Source organism: Tremella mesenterica, assembly GCF_000271645.1.
Source record: "Tremella mesenterica DSM 1558 unplaced genomic scaffold TREMEscaffold_15, whole genome shotgun sequence".
Classification (NCBI taxonomy): domain Eukaryota; kingdom Fungi; phylum Basidiomycota; class Tremellomycetes; order Tremellales; family Tremellaceae; genus Tremella; species Tremella mesenterica.
Genome location: NW_006711239.1, coordinates 386,569 through 402,344, shown reverse-complemented (window position 1 = coordinate 402,344; position 15,776 = coordinate 386,569). Strand labels below are relative to the sequence as shown.

Here is a 15,776-nt window from a genome sequence, read left to right as displayed (position 1 = left end):
CCACTGCTTTAGGAATGCATCCCCATGTTCATCCAGTTGGTAGATTGGTCCTGGTTTTAGTTCTGCTCCGGGGGTCAATTCGATCTCGTGGTCACATTCTCTTCTTGGTGGTAGTTTTCTGGCTCGTTCCACTTTGAATAGCTCCAGGTATTGGTGCCATTGTGTCGGTATGACCTGTCGTAACTCTTCTTCGCTCATCTCATCTTCTCCTTTTTCCGGTGCGGTTCCTCTTATCAATCCTTCCTCCAACCTCGGATATTTCCAACCGTTATCCTGTCCGATTCCGTCGAACTCGATCAATCCCTTTCCACAATCGATCCTTGCCCTAAACTGTTTCAAGAAATCCAATCCCACCAGTACCTCGGGGCCTTCGTATGCCATCACATCCAATCGAGTCGCAATCTTGAGTCCTGCTCCTAAATCCAACTCAGCTTCTACATACTCGGTCACTAACGTCGCGGTTGTTCCATCGAGGAATCTGATCTTCCGTGGTTCCTGATACTGTCTCTTTGGGAATAAATGGTATAATGGACAGGCCGGCTGTACGTATCTTCCGGTAGCTCCGGTATCAATTAACATTCCAAATCGTAGGGTATCTTCTTCTGTCTGTATCTTTATGTATATTATAGCCGAGTCATTACTGAGATCTATTGGTAGTTGAATTTTGTGCGATTCTGTTAGATCCTGGCCGCAAGTGGTCGCATCACTTAGGCCAGGTATTCGTTTCCCTCTTCTTCAAAGGTTACCGCCATTCCTCGAACTAATGGCCCTTTGGATCCGGTTGGGATCGAGTTCGATCCACTAGGAATTGGTGAGCTATGCGGGTTTGGGGATCCCCTAATGTTGTTTCTCGTATTTCCTCCATTTGGACAGTTGTTGGCGTAATGTTCTGGACTTCTACATTTGAGACAACGTCGGTTCTCCCTCCTCCAAGTCATTTCGTTCTCGCTGAGACGTCCTCCGTCCTCTGTCCAAGTGACCGGAGGGTCATTTGGTAGACCATAATTCATCATCCCTGGTTTTCCACCGGGCAAGGGTCCTCTACCAGTCGGTTGTGAGTGGCGTTCTACCGGGTTGGGCAAACTAGTATCCAATCGCATCGAATTCGATCGAGGGGGAAGCCAGGTCGTCTCATGTTTGCGTCTAGCAGCCCATCGATTCGCTGCAATCATCGTTTCAGCCATCCGTTGGTTCTCCTCAGTCCCTATCACATGCTGTTTGAAATAGATCCAGTCCGATTTGGTTCGAGGGTCGGTGTTATTTACCACTACCACCTTCAGTAGCTCTTCCTTCAGGCCCTGTATGGCTGAGGCGATTTTCATTGCATCTGGTACCTTTCCAAGGTGTGTGGACCAAAGTTCAAAGTTGGCAAAATACTCGGCGGCCGTATCCGTCTGTCTTAACTCCTGCAATTTCCTCATAGCCGTACCTGCCATGTTACTGTCTCCAAATTGAGTTCGTAAATGCTGGATGAATTTGTCGTAGCTCTCTAGCCATTCGGTCGAATTCCATATACTTGGATTGGTTATGGCCGGGGTTATAAGCATTTGAGGGGTGCCTCGAAGATACCCGTACATGAACAGGATCTTTCTGCGATCGGTGGCGTACTCTGCCCCCTTGAATTCGAAGTTCATGTGACATGCTGCAAGGAAGTTGTCCAATTCTCCTCGTTCTCCACTGAAGGTAGGTGGATCCGCACACCTGGTTCTTCCTGTTCGTTCGTTGTTGGTAAGTTTTGGCTCCAAACACGGCTTGTTTTCTTCGACTTCGATCAAACTTGCCCCTTTCGATGTGAGTATCTGTTGGTTCTGTCGGTCAGCTTTCATCGTAGCCAGTTCTTCCCTTAATGCATTTTGTTCCTTTTGTTGCATCGTCATAATGGCTAACAATTGTGACAACTGCTGCGATAATTCATTTAGCGGATCTGGGGTAGTGGTAGTAGAAGTGAGATCATGTGAAATGGTACTTCTCGAAGAACTTGTTGGTATTTCTTCCTCTGGGACCAGCCCTTGTTCCAACTCCTCTTTTTCTGGTATCATTTTCCGCGCTTTCCCTCTGGTGAGCATACAGTACTCTCCGATTCGACCCAAGGTGCGTAAGGCTGATTCTTCAACTTGTAACGGTACTGGAAACACGACGACTAGGTCGCAGGTTGGGTCGAACTCGATGGAGGTCTCGTGGAAATCTAGGGGCTCTGGTGCTAATGGATCGTGTCTCCTCTGCAATCGATGTAGCCAAAGAATGATATTGAAGAATCAGCAAAGTTGGTACTTTGCTGATTGTACTATATACTGTCTACAGGTATCCGTCTCCTCTTCTCAGTCCTACTGCAAGCGTCCATGTACATACTCGGACAGGTGAAAAACCGCTTTGAGCAAACCCAGTGGGGAAAATCTCGAAAGGGGAAAACCCGTCCCTACCTACTGCAGCACTGCCTCCAACTCCCGCTTTCCTCTGTCCTAATCCGTCGAACTCGATAGAGTTCCCTCGATTCGTTGTTACCCCGTAACACTCCAGCAGTTGTGATTCGAGCGATCGACTCGGTCAATTTGAGATCTTTCATCCACTTGATATCCCCACTCATGTGTTCACTTGCCCCAGAGTCAAGAATCCATTGACTTGAACGAGCGGCCAGCGAGATCGAGTTGATGTCGGTGGTGAGGAGGAGATGTTCAATATTGTTGCATTCAAACAAGGTGATTGCTTGCGAGGCAACGGCAGCTGTCTCAGTCTTTACAGGAGCAGCAACCTTGTTTGATCGACCCTTGTCTTTCTTTTTCTTCCATTTCCTGGTTCTACCTCGCTCATTCGAGGATGCAGGAACCGAGCAGTCCACTACCCAATGATTGACCGATCCACATCGAGCACAGGGATGTTCCTTACTTGGTCCCTTCCCTGCCTTCTTCAATCCAGCATAGAACACCATGAGAGAGTCTTTGTCCCGAGAGCAGGTGAGGTTTGTTGCCAAGAAAGTGAGGAAGCTTGAGCTGCTAGAGCTTTGTCATTTGTTCGGTTCCTCTGACCTGCGTTCACTCGAAGGATTTCGATCTTGATGTTTTCCACAGATGGTGTATCATCTTCCTTCCAGATGCCGTCAATGAACGAACTGAAGTGATCAGGAAGACCATTGAGGAGAACATTGACACAGAGTTGATCGAGATCGTACAAAAGAACTTTGAGATCACGATATTGAGCGAGCACTTTGTTCACCCATTCCTCAACATCCTCATCCTCTGAACACCGGTTTTCCACAAATTTCTTCCCAAGAGCAAACGAATATTGAGCACCAGTAGTTCCATAGGTCTTCTTGAGCGAATCATAGATTGTTCGAGCTCGATAAGCAGGGGAAATGGTGGTGGAAACCGGTCGATCGGTCGAAGGAGGACCAATGGGTGACAAAAGGTGAAGATGAGCAGAGAGGATATCCTCAGAAGTGGAGTGGAGAATGGCGGCAGCAACCTGTTCATCTAGTTCGTTCCAGGCTTCGAGCGAAAGGGATGATATAGTGGAGGGGATTGTAGTGGTAGCAGTTGGTGCAATGGTGGTGGGAAGAACGAACAAGCGAGTTCGAGTCATGAAGAGGACAACTGTTAACCTCTGATGCCATACCAGGTAGTTCTCTTTCCCAGTGAGCTTGGGCACAGTGTCGAACGATTTGGAGAGATCATTGGACGACATGATGGGGGTGATGATGCTGATATCGAGCGAGATGAGGACAGGACAGGACGAGTTCGATCTAGTCGATGTCGGTCGAGTTCTCTATGTATGTGGTGGTCAGCCATTCGAACAAGCAAGAAGACAATGACGTTCAAGTGAAGCGACTGTTGGTGTAAGAACCTAAGGCTCGTCGCACTCCCACTCACACAGAAGGCTAGTCTTCCTGACTTCCCTATCTATACTCCAGCAGTGACGAGACGAGCGAGGAGGCCGGTCGGTCGGGCTGGTCGAGTGAACAAGTGAACGAGCGCTGGGTAGGTTATGCTTGCTGAATTCGCTTAGTCGGTTAAAGCACGGGTCTCATAATCAGTTGTAATCGAACGATATAGTAATGCATAAAGACATGAACGAACGAACGAAGAGAAAAGTTTCAACACCCATAGCTTATTCGATCCCTCCAACATCTGGGACGTCATCACCTGCCAGCATCTACTCCCGCGGGCTCTGCAGACCCTGTTCACATGCATGTACATACCTTCAAGTCTCACTCTCACCTAACAGGGAGCATTGGAAGGAACTGGTCACTTCTGTCCTCTTTCAATGCATCTACAAACCTGCTTACTGGCTCATAAGTTTCAAAGCCCTTGTACCCACCATTTTGAAGGAAGTTAGGTTTTCTAAGTGTGGCCAACTTCAGCCAAGATCCTTCTCACCGTTGAGACTGTGAAGCTGCATTACTATCAGGCCCACAGGAATCTGGAATGGATAGGGTTGAAACCTCAGACACACTTGGAGTGGGAACAATTGGAGCAGATACCGTACGTGACACTCCCAAGGGCGTTGGGCTCTTCCTCCTTGTGCGCTTCCCTAAAAAGTGATCACGCACACGCTCTTGCAATGTTGGCTTCACAACCACATGAGGTGGTTTGTCAGCATCACCAAATTTGATTTCTCTGACTGGTCCACCCATACTCCCCCCTTGAATCAGATGTCCTTCAGAGTTTCCTGCCTGAGCGGAATCTAGGAGTGTTTGACTATTCTTCACGGCAACCGTGTGAAACTGGTCTGTAAGAGCCCCAGAAGTTGATCGAGCAACAGAAAGCGGCTCCGTGGTGATGGATCCTGTTCTAAGCCTGCCAGGATCACTAGATGACCGGGTGATTGTTGACTGGGTACCATGGTACCGCCGACGGTAGATATTCAGGATTATGGTCCTGTGAAAGAGCCCACGAGGACTAACTGCTCCTCTTGCATCACGGAGTTGCTCCGACACTCTCTCTACCCTCAAGTGTCCAGAGCCAACCTGACTCTGAACCTGTTTGACCCTTGAAGTGCGGAAGAAGTCATCAAAGACAGCCTGTGTGACTATTTGGAGCCAAAGTTCCTCTATTGTGTCATGCTTAATTTCATTAGTAAGCTGTATAAGCTCTGGATCCTGATATGCCAAACCGTAGATTTTATTCAGGGTGGACACGACTGCCTTGTTTCCCAATGGTGTACCTGGTTGACAAAGCCCCAGGGACACTATGCGGTCATGTTCCCAGACATACACCACATCAAGCCGCCATTCCGATCCTGAAGAGAGTGATTTCCCCTCGTCGGTTTTTCCCCGACACCACAGATTGGAAATGAGGGAAGTCAATGGACCCACTTGGCTTTCTTTTCCCGTATTCTTTTCTTCGTTCTCAGACCAATCTGAGAGTATTGTATTTGGTCCGCTTCCTGAGCCTGGGGTTGATGTCTCAAACGCCGAAGATGTGTTCTTTAAAATTGATCTTGGCTGAACAATTCCATCCATTCTTGGTTTTGACATATGTGCGCTTTTGCTTTGTTAGAAGAGGAATCCGAAAGAATCTCAGTACTTAACGCACTATTCAGCGTTCCAAGGATTCAGCAAGGAAAAAGGGAAAAGCGGGATAGATGAGCAGTCAAATCTGACCTCTGAAGGCGGACTTTAGAAAGTGTTCACCTCCTTTCTCCATGTGGCAAGTTCAGTATAGGGGTGGAGAAGGCAACTCAAAGTATATTTCCGACAAATTTGGGTCCAAACGCACGACAATCAGGACACTCGGGTGACCGATCACCACTAGGAAAAATGTGACAGCAACAGGAGTAGTTGATGAAAACCTACAAATGGCACTAGTTATCCTCTGAATCAATGAACTTGCCATAACAGGTGTACAAGGGTGGAGTGTAATAAGGTCTTCAAGGATATGTAGGCCGGGAAAACGAAATAAAAAATACTTCAATAGGTAGAATGAAATCAGTTACCTTGACGGCCACGTTTGAAGAGGACAGTACATGGCGGGTGTCAGGACCAGACGTTGAAAATAGTCTGCGTCTATGAGCTATGGCTATAGGGCCTTGTAGGGAACAGACCTAGTGATGTAGTAGATAGTCTAGTGATGTAATAGATAGTCTAGTGATGTAGTAGATAGTCTAGTGATGTAGTGGATCAAGAGACTATAAGTTGATGAGATCTAGTGGCAAAGATTTACTAAGTGACGAGAAATACATTCACAAGACATCTACAAAAAGGGGCTGTTTCTAGAGACTAAAAGGAAGCGGAGTGATACCAAAATCTATGGAGTAAAGATGGAAAATAGTATGGGGTGGAAGCGCAAAGGAAGACGGAGATAGATGAGGGACACAGAGATGAAGGAAAAGTATTGCAAGACAAAGAAATAGCGATTAGGTAGGAAAGAAGAACAGAGGACGCCGTAGTGGAATTAGTGAAGAATTAGTAAAGCGGAGACAGGAATGGGTAGGGTGGAGTACGACTTCTGCGTACGACTCTGAGGAACCCGTCTATAGGTACCCGTGATCCTGACAGCGGGAGACCTTCGTATGGGCGGAATTCAACCATGCTCCGGAATTCTGCACCCTTCTGAACTCCAGGCAATGTGCACCTTACCAAGTACAGAACCACCACTAGCAAAAAGAGGCAACTTGCGTCTTATCTGCAAATACTCTCAGAGTAAGAGTGTTGTTGACTGCTTCAATGGAAAAGTTTTGAATCAAAAACTCCGATGCATAGACGTATGGCCCTCAAGTTAGATTCCCCTCAAGCAATATTGTGCATCTTCCTCCTCCTAGATGTTAAGCAACACGACTTACACCTTCAAAATGTACACGAGTACGGTCCGACGTCTTAAGGTTTCTTGAGCCTGGATATGTGAACTGGGGTCCCCACCTGCACAGAACACTTGGCAATACACATATATCTTTTCGCTTCAGATAGCTTGCCCATAGGACATGCAGCCGAAAGCTTAATCACTGTATATGACAAGATCCCCTCGCCACTCCTTGTGGACATCACGGCGGTGATGTAGCTACACCACAAGTCGTCATACGACTGGTCCCCTACCTCAGCTTGCAGGTGTGAGCTGCAGTGACCGCTGGGTATCTTCCTGCACCCATTTTCCGATCTTCCTCATGATGAGAGCAGCCACAGCCTGTTCTGAAGGGCGACCATCGTGGATGAGTGCAAAGTATCCCCACAAGGGATCCGTGCAGACCACTATGGTCTGCGCAAACGTACCCTCATCCAGTGTGAAGGGTAGTTCCTCTTCCTTGGCCCCCTCTCCATCTTCTTCATCATCACTCTCAACTGCATTGCTGTGTTGGCAGACTTAAGGAGGTGGAGCATTGGGGGTCTGTAGATAAGACCCGTCTGGCTCCTTATTGTCAGGATCACGGGTACCTGTAGACGGGTTCCTCAAGAGCCGTACGCAGAAGTCGTACTTCACCTACCCGTTCCCGTGCTCCACCTACCCGTTCCCGTCCCCGTTTCACTAATCCCGTTACGGCGTCTTCCGTTCTCCTGTCCTACCTAATCGTTACTTCTTTACCATGCTATACTTTTCCTTCATCTCCGTGTCCTTCATCTATCTCCGTCTTCCTTTGGTCTTACACCCCATGTCGCTTTCCACATTTACTCCGTAGATTTCGGTCTCACTCCGCTCCCCTTTTAGTATATAGAAACACCCCTTTTTCGTAGATGTCTTGTTGAATGTATTTTCTTGTCACTTAGCAAATCTTTTGCCACTTGATCTCATCGACTTATAGTCTCTTTGATCCACTACATCACTAGACTATAAACTACATCACTAGGTTTGTTCCCTGCGAGGCCCTATAGCCATAGCTCATAGACGCAGAATATTTCCAACGTCTGGTCCTGACACTTATCAGTAGAGACTATGCCGAGGCTTGAGTGTGAGTCATCATCTCTGAGAGAGAAAAGACTGGCAAGGGAAGTGCTCCTACGGATCAGATTGGAGGTATCACTCGGCATCTTGCGTTGCTACAAAAGATACGAAAGGTCGGATTTGAACCAATTGCCGGCAGAGACGTTACAATGGTGAAGAGGGATGGTCGACAAGGTTGTCCATCTCACCACCGTGAGCGGGGTCGTAAACCTGGGTTTCAGCTCCCGCAGTTTGAAAGGATGGCGGGTTCTTTCCATCTCTCTGGATGCTAAGCGTCTCAGTGAATTTTTCTTGTTCCCACATGTTTACATCGTGAGTCCCACAGGCGATCATTTAAACCCATAGGTGGTGATACCCTTGTTGGAGGGATCCAATAAGCTATGGGTGTTGAACTTTTCTCTTCGTTCGTTCGTTCATGTCTTTATGCATTACTATATCGTTCGATTACAACTGATTATGAGACCCGTGCTTTAACCGACTAAGCGAATTCAGCAAGCATAACCTACCCATCGCTCGTTCACTTGTTCACTCAACCAGCCCGACCGACCGGCCTCCTCGCTCGTCTCGTCACTGCGGGAGTATAGATGGGGAAGTCAGGAAGACTAGCCTTTTGTGTGAGTGGGAGTGTGACGAGCCTTAGGTTCTTATACCAACAGTCACTTGAACGTCATTGTCTTCTTGCTTGTTCGAACGGCTGACCACCACATACATAGAGAACTTGACCGACATCGACTAGATGGGACTCGTCCTGTCCTGTCCTCATCTCGCTCGATATCAGCATCATCACCCCCACCATGTCGTTCAATGATCTCTCCAAATCGTTCTACACTGTGCCCAAGCTCACTGGGAAAAGAAACTACCTGGTATGGCATCTGAGGTTAACAGTTGTCTCTTCATGACTCGAACTCGCGCGTTCGTTCTCCCCGCCACCATTGCACCAACTGCTACCACTACAATCTGTCACAGGGTTGCCTCTTCGTTAACTTCTTACAACCGACGGCCAATAACTTCGTGGGCTTCGACCTTTACCAACTTCGTTGTTCGAGATATGAAATAGGTGACAATAACTTCTGGGTGTAATAACTTCGTGCTTTACTAACTTCTATCACTAAGACAACAACCAGAGATCGTCAAAGATCTCTGGGAACTTCGGCCCTTAAGTACTTCGTCCTTCCCTAACTTCGTCAACGCAGAACTTCATTCAACCCGAAGTCCCGAGTTTCGTACCTCACGAACTTCGTCCCCAACAAAGTTCGTGCCTCCCTAACTTCGTATCTTCCTAACTTCGTATCTCCCTAACTTCGTATCTTCATAACTTCATAACTCCCTAACTTCCTACATGACTAACTTTGCCCTCGACGAAGTTAGCCTCCTAATACCCTCGTGGGTGAAGAAGTTCATGAGAACTGGGTTGTTGATGGTGAATTAATGTCAAAAGGAACTTCGTTTGATGGGAAAAGGATGATGTCACGCGGCGCCGCGTGACACAATCCCCTCCACTGGATCATCCCTTTTGCTCGAAGCCTGGAACGAACTAGATGAACAGGTTGCTGCCGCCATTCTCCACTCCACTTCTGAGGATATCCTCTCTGCTCATCTTCACCTTTTGTCACCCATTGGTCCTCCTTCGACCGATCGACCGGTTTCCACCACCATTTCCCCTGCTTATCGAGCTCGAACAATCTATGATTCGCTCAAGAAGACCTATGGAACTACTGGTGCTCAATATTCGTTTGCTCTTGGGAAGAAATTTGTGGAAAACCGGTGTTCAGAGGATGAGGATGTTGAGGAATGGGTGAACAAAGTGCTCGCTCAATATCGTGATCTCAAAGTTCTTTTGTACGATCTCGATCAACTCTGTGTCAATGTTCTCCTCAATGGTCTTCCTGATCACTTCAGTTCGTTCATTGACGGCATCTGGAAGGAAGATGATACACCATCTGTGGAAAACATCAAGATCGAAATCCTTCGAGTGAACGCAGGTCAGAGGAACCGAACAAATGACAAAGCTCTAGCAGCTCAAGCTTCCTCACTTTCTTGGCAACAAACCTCACCTGCTCTCGGGACAAAGACTCTCTCATGGTGTTCTATGCTGGATTGAAGAAGGCAGGGAAGGGACCAAGTAAGGAACATCCCTGTGCTCGATGTGGATCGGTCAATCATTGGGTAGTGGACTGCTCGGTTCCTGCATCCTCGAATGAGCGAGGTAGAACCAGGAAATGGAAGAAAAAGAAAGACAAGGGTCGATCAAACAAGGTTGCTGCTCCTGTAAAGACTGAGACAGCTGCCGTTGCCTCGCAAGCAATCACCTTGTTTGAATGCAACAATATTGAACATCTCCTCCTCACCACCGACATCAACTCGATCTCGCTGGCCGCTCGTTCAAGTCAATGGATTCTTGACTCTGGGGCAAGTGAACACATGAGTGGGGATATCAAGTGGATGAAAGATCTCAAATTGACCGAGTCGATCGCTCGAATCACAACTGCTGGAGGGAGAACTCTTACAGCAAGCTCGTGCGGCTTGGTCAATCTTACAAACCATCTTGCTCACAAAGTAACACTTAGTCGAGTTCTTTATGTATCTCATTCGGGATTCAACCTCATCTCGATATCTCGACTTGACTCGCTTGGAGCAACAGTGGTGTTTGGTGGTGGAAAGTGTTCTGTCATGAAAGGTGAGCTTGAGGTACTTCGAGCACACAAGGTGGATAAGGTGTATGTGGTGGAAGCTGGACAATGCTCTGATCGATTGACCGATCTGAAGGACATGGCTCGGATCTTACCCACCTCGTTTGAACCCACTACTCTTGCATTGGCAACCAACAACATCAAAGCCAGTAATACTCGAATGACCTGGGACATCTGGCACCGACGCCTTGGTCATTTATCCTCTGGTGCCATGAAATCACTCTTCGGTCGAATGAGCAACGGGACCTCACTCGCTCGCTCGACACCTTCTAAAGATGTGTGTGAAGGTTGTGTCATGGGAAAGATTGTGCGCCCCTCTTTTCCACCAAGTGAATCACAAGCTGAAGCCGTCCTAGACCTCGTTCACACCGACCTCTGCGGACCAATGGGAGTTTGTTCGGATGGAGGAGCACAGTATATGATGGTGCTGGTGGATGATCATTCAAGATATACCTGGTCGTTCTTTCTCGCTCAAAAGTCAGATGCCATCGGTTGTTTCAAAGAGTGGCTTGCTCGAGTCGAACGAGTTAGTGAGCGGAAACTCAAATGTCTTTGTTTGGACAATGGAGGAGAATTCACAAGCAAGGAGTTTGAAAGCTATCTTGCATCGCTCGGGGTAGAGCACCAAACCACGGCTGCTTACACTTCTCAGCAGAATGGAGTAGCTGAGCGAGCGAATCGGACTATTGTTGAACGAACAATTGCACTCCTCCATTCAGAGAAACCTCCTGTCACTCTATGGGCAGAGATCATGGCAACTGTTGTGTATCTCAAGAATCAATCACCATCTCGCTCAATCAAAGACAAGACCCCAATTGAGATGTTTGCTCATACCAAGCCTAACTTATCCAAACTCAGAGCTGTTGGATGTGCGGCTTGGGCGCTCGTTTGGAAAGGCGCTCGAGATAGTAAGCTTTAACCTCGCGCGACTTTGTGCTGTCTCCTTGGGTATGCTCTTACTCAGAAGGCGTACAGACTCTGGGATCCACTCGCTCGAAAGGTGATCATCTCGCGCGATGTCATCTTTGATGAATTTATCTCACCGCAGAGAATGCTTCACTCATCTCCTTCGCTCACTGAGTTGAATAAGCTCTTTCTACTGGACACACAGCTTGGTGCCAGAACTAGATCGATTGAACTCACACCCACTTCTCAAACAAGTACTTTGAGCATCTCGACCCCAGTCAATGCGTTTGAAGTGGTGGGAGATGGAGAAGTGGTGGGAGATGAAGAAGTGATGGGAGATGAAGAAGTGGTGGGAGATGAAGATGGGGTGGGGGATGCAGAACTGGTGGGAGCAGGAGGACAGGGAAATGAAGGGCAAAACGAAGTAGAGCAGGACAATCACGATCAATCGAACGAACTCGTTCGATATCCAGGATGGCAATATGAGGAAGATCCTTGCTTTGCTCGAGAGCATGCTCCCTCACCTGAGCTGGAGGAACAACAACCAGAACAAATGCAAACTCGCTCAGGTTGAACGTTTGGTCTTATCTTCCAGTACCCAGAGTATGAAATCGAGCTGAACAATTTCCTTGGTCGACCAGGTGAACAAGACTCCTCCCTTTTGGATGCTCGACTCCCTCAATGGCCAAATCCCCTCTTAGCATACTCGCTCACTGCCTTTGCAGCTCACATCTCGATCGATGAACCTCACTCATGGGATGAAGCAATTCAATTGAGCGATTCAATGCAGTGGAAAATAGCAGCTCAGGACGAGATGAAGTCTCTAGAAAAGGCAGGTGTCTATCACCTAGTACAGTCAGGTCCAAAAAGTCATGCGTCGTCGCGCGTGAAATTTAGTCTGTGCAATTTTCCTTCTACACATCCCCTAACCGTTTAACCTCATAATTCATGCATTAAGATAGCTAGCGACCTGAAACTTTGTCAATTGATGCATATGTCTGTCAGGAAGATGACTTACTAAGATGAGTAGTGCAGGTGATCAGTACTTTGTACCAAAACCATGCGCCTTCTCAACTGCCTTCCTCCTCGCTTCCATGCTCTCAATACAAGCATCAATCTTCTCCTGTGGTATCTCCATCCATAGCTTGTTTGCAGCCTCAAAAAGCTCATCTAGGTTTGTAGGACGTTCAGGGAGTAGTTTAAGTCGACGCTTGACAATGGCCCGGCAGTTTTCGATAGGATTAAGGTCTGGAGAGGATGCTGGATGATCGATGTATTGGAATTTGTGCTTCTTCAGGAATGCTCGGATTGGAGGGGTCCAATGAAGGGGTACATTGTCCTGTAGGATGTAAGGGGTCCCATATCCTCTCCATAACTGTACTACCTTCTTCCACTCTTCCAAAAGAGGCTTCTTCACAATCTGCTCCAAGTATATTGCTCCTGTAACTCCCTTCCTCTTTCCTTTACTCACAGAGAGATCAAATCGAACCAATTCCGTCCTTCCTCCAAGCCAGATAGCTGCCCATACCATTACTCCTTCTCCCTTCTTTGCTGCTGGTATCACACAAGCAGGATTGAAAGCGTCTCCATCTGCACGAGTTACCCATTCCACTGTTGATCCGCCAATCCACATCTTAGCTTCATCCATAAAGATAACCAAGGGCCAATTGTCAAAGTCCTTATATTTTGCAGCCCATGCAAGCCGGTCTTTTCGATGCTGAGCAGTGAGAATAGGTTTTACTCGAGCTACATGACGTTTGAGACCGAGACGCTTCATGGTGGATCGAAGGGAGTTGAGGGAGATATCAATGCCGTCTTTTTGGAGGGAGGAGAGAATCTGGCGCAAGCTGTGTCGACGATTTTTCAGGAAAGCGTGTTTTACTCGAAACTCCTCACATGAGGATAGCTTTTTGGGACGTCCAGAGCGAGGTTTAGTCTTGCTGTGACCCAATTCCAAGCAATGTTTGCGAAGACGATTGACTGTAGAGGGATGGCATCCAAATCGTTGGGCAACAGACTTAGAAGTGGAGTAAGTGACCGCTTCGGCAATGGTAGCCCTTTTTGAGGGGGAAATCGGGTGTCCTACCATTCTTGACATGCAGGAGAACGTCTAGACGGAGTATCAGAGCCCCAAATGTCGTGTTGTTTGTTCTACGGCGTTTTGAAAGTGGTGGGGTGCATGAGTGTGGCAGCGGAATGTGGCAGTGGATGCATGACTTTTTGGACCCGACTGTACCTCGCTCGGCCGCTCAAGGCAGGATTGTAACTTGCAAATGGGTTTTTAGGGTCAAGAGATTTGCCAATGGTGACATTGATCGGTTCAAGGCTCAACTAGTCGCTCGAGGTTTTACCCAACAACCAGGTATGGATTATGATGAGACATTTGCTTCTGTTGCCAAGTTTCAATCCATTCGAACAATCCTTGCACTTGCTGCTATGCACAATCTTGAACTTCATCAGATGGATGTAAAAACTGCCTTCCTCTATGGTTCGCTCGATGAAGTAGTCTACATGGAACAACCGGAAGGGTTCGCTCAAGATGAAAAGATGGTCTGGAAGCTAGACAAATCCCTCTATGGACTCAAGCAGGCACCTCGAGCTTGGTACCGCAAACTTGACTCAACACTTCGCTCACTCGGGTTCATTCGAACAATGTCCGATCACTCGATTTATGTTCGAGGTCAGTTTGATGATCTGATTATTGTTGGAGTGTATGTGGATGACCTCACCATTGCTGCCTCTCGCTCGAGCACGCTCGAGTTCTTCAAGAATGAAATGTCAAACCGATATGACATGAAAGATCTTGGTGAGCTGCACTTTATCCTCGGTTTACAAGTCAAGCACGATCGATCGAAGCGCCAGCTCGATCTATGTCAAACTCAATACATTGACACCATCCTCACACGATTTGACATGCAAAATTGCAGACTGAAAAATACAGCTATGAAAGAAAAGACAATCCTACATGCTCGCCTACCTGAAGAACCCACAACCAATTGAGCTCAATATTTGACAGCTATTGGTTCGCTCATGTATGCCATGCTTGGAACTCGACCAGACCTTGCATATGTGGTTGGTTTGCTCGGTCGGTTTTCAAACGACCCCTCTATCACTCATTGGGAAGCAGTCCTCTCTGTCTTACAATATTTCAAACAAACCCGAACGGTCGGTATACAATATGTGAACGGTGGGAGCGAACTGGATGGATTCAGTGATGCAGATTTTGACACGAGCGATACCGAGCAATGTCGATGTACAAGCGGTTATGTGTTTCGACTCTGGGGTGGGACCATCAGTTGGCAGTCAAAGCTTCAGCCTTCTGTTGCTCTTGCAACAGGAGATGCTGAATATGTGGGACTCGCTCAAGCCGTCCGGGGATAGCTTGTTGCACAGGTAAAGAAGCGACCATCAATGGAGACATGCTGTATTCAGAAGCTGGAGCTATGAAAGCAATTGCAACATACAGTAAGTCTGGCTAAGATCTCGGTTCTACCCGTTCATCAACCACTGAGATCAGGGTCTGAGGAAAAGAACTTTCACATAGGGAACGGAGCTGGGCCTTGAACTGTCTCACAGTGACCATTGTTCCATTTCTTGTCAGGACACGCAACGCCGCTAAAGCAAGCCCGTGTACTACAGCATGGTTGCGCCAAGGACCTTCTGTATAAACCACAACGTGATTATTGAAATCATAACGAAGAGTGAACGTAAAGTTGGCTTCGCCACCAAAGACTAGACTTGCCGAGGCGTCTGTTGAGCCTGCAGTTTTGGCTGGTAGAACTGAAGGGCGAGCCGGACTGGAAGAAACCAAAGATCTTGCCATGGTGTGGTCGTGAGAACTCACTGCATTACTGACTGAGTTTGATTGAATGGGTTCCGAACCCTGCGCCAAGGGCTTGGAAGATCCTGGTGGGTGGCTCCTCACACTGAAGACAGCGCTCAAAGTGAGTTCACTGGATGAATCCGTTACCGACATGAAGAATGAAGATCAAGTTAGGTGGAGTGTCAATTGTGGATAAGTTGGTCTGCAAGGTCAATTGGGTTGGCTTTTATGGTCAAGAATCCCAGTTCACTCCTTGGTGTGTGGCGAATTTGTCCTTTCACCCTATCAACGGTTTTCCCGCGGCCACAACCGAGATCTTACGGCCGGAGCGTACTACATGCGTTTGGAAAGACGTATGTAGCATGTCATAGCCCACTCCGGCGTCTGTTGTTTACCCCAACGGGTGGAATCGAAGTCTTTTCAAAACACTCGTAATATGGCGCTCTCCGATTGCCTTCGAGTACGGTATGCGATGACCTCTATGCTCTAAAA

General features: G+C 47.6%; 4 protein-coding genes across 4 annotated transcripts in view; all 4 read right to left on the bottom strand.

Moving 5' to 3' along the window:
- Positions 1-3,678, bottom strand: part of TREMEDRAFT_65644 (uncharacterized protein) — a gene marked incomplete at both ends in the record, with an annotated part of 4,631 nt that extends 953 nt beyond the window's left edge. Inside the window, 5 exons of the mRNA XM_007007743.1 lie at positions 5-612; positions 747-1,267; positions 1,517-2,200; positions 2,425-2,895; positions 3,024-3,678. Coding sequence (XP_007007805.1) covers positions 5-612; positions 747-1,267; positions 1,517-2,200; positions 2,425-2,895; positions 3,024-3,678 — 2,939 coding nt within the window. The remainder of the gene's footprint in view (positions 1-4; positions 613-746; positions 1,268-1,516; positions 2,201-2,424; positions 2,896-3,023) is intronic.
- Positions 3,679-4,132: 454 nt separating this feature from the next.
- TREMEDRAFT_65643 (uncharacterized protein) lies at positions 4,133-5,470 on the bottom strand (the record flags this gene model as incomplete). The annotated part of the gene is made up of 3 exons (XM_007007742.1): positions 4,133-4,170; positions 4,193-4,211; positions 4,544-5,470. 3 exons carry the CDS (start codon positions 5,468-5,470, stop codon positions 4,133-4,135), a joined length of 984 nt encoding a protein of 327 aa, XP_007007804.1.
- A 1,555-nt stretch (positions 5,471-7,025) lies between these two features.
- TREMEDRAFT_65642 (uncharacterized protein) lies at positions 7,026-8,168 on the bottom strand (the record flags this gene model as incomplete). Its single annotated transcript, XM_007007741.1, has 3 exons — positions 7,026-7,246; positions 7,432-7,485; positions 8,054-8,168. 3 exons carry the CDS (start codon positions 8,166-8,168, stop codon positions 7,026-7,028), a joined length of 390 nt encoding a protein of 129 aa, XP_007007803.1.
- Positions 8,169-12,500: 4,332 nt separating this feature from the next.
- TREMEDRAFT_65640 (uncharacterized protein) lies at positions 12,501-13,238 on the bottom strand (the record flags this gene model as incomplete). The annotated part of the gene is made up of 2 exons (XM_007007740.1): positions 12,501-12,881; positions 12,933-13,238. 2 exons carry the CDS (start codon positions 13,236-13,238, stop codon positions 12,501-12,503), a joined length of 687 nt encoding a protein of 228 aa, XP_007007802.1.
- Between the last annotated feature and the right edge of the window lie 2,538 nt (positions 13,239-15,776).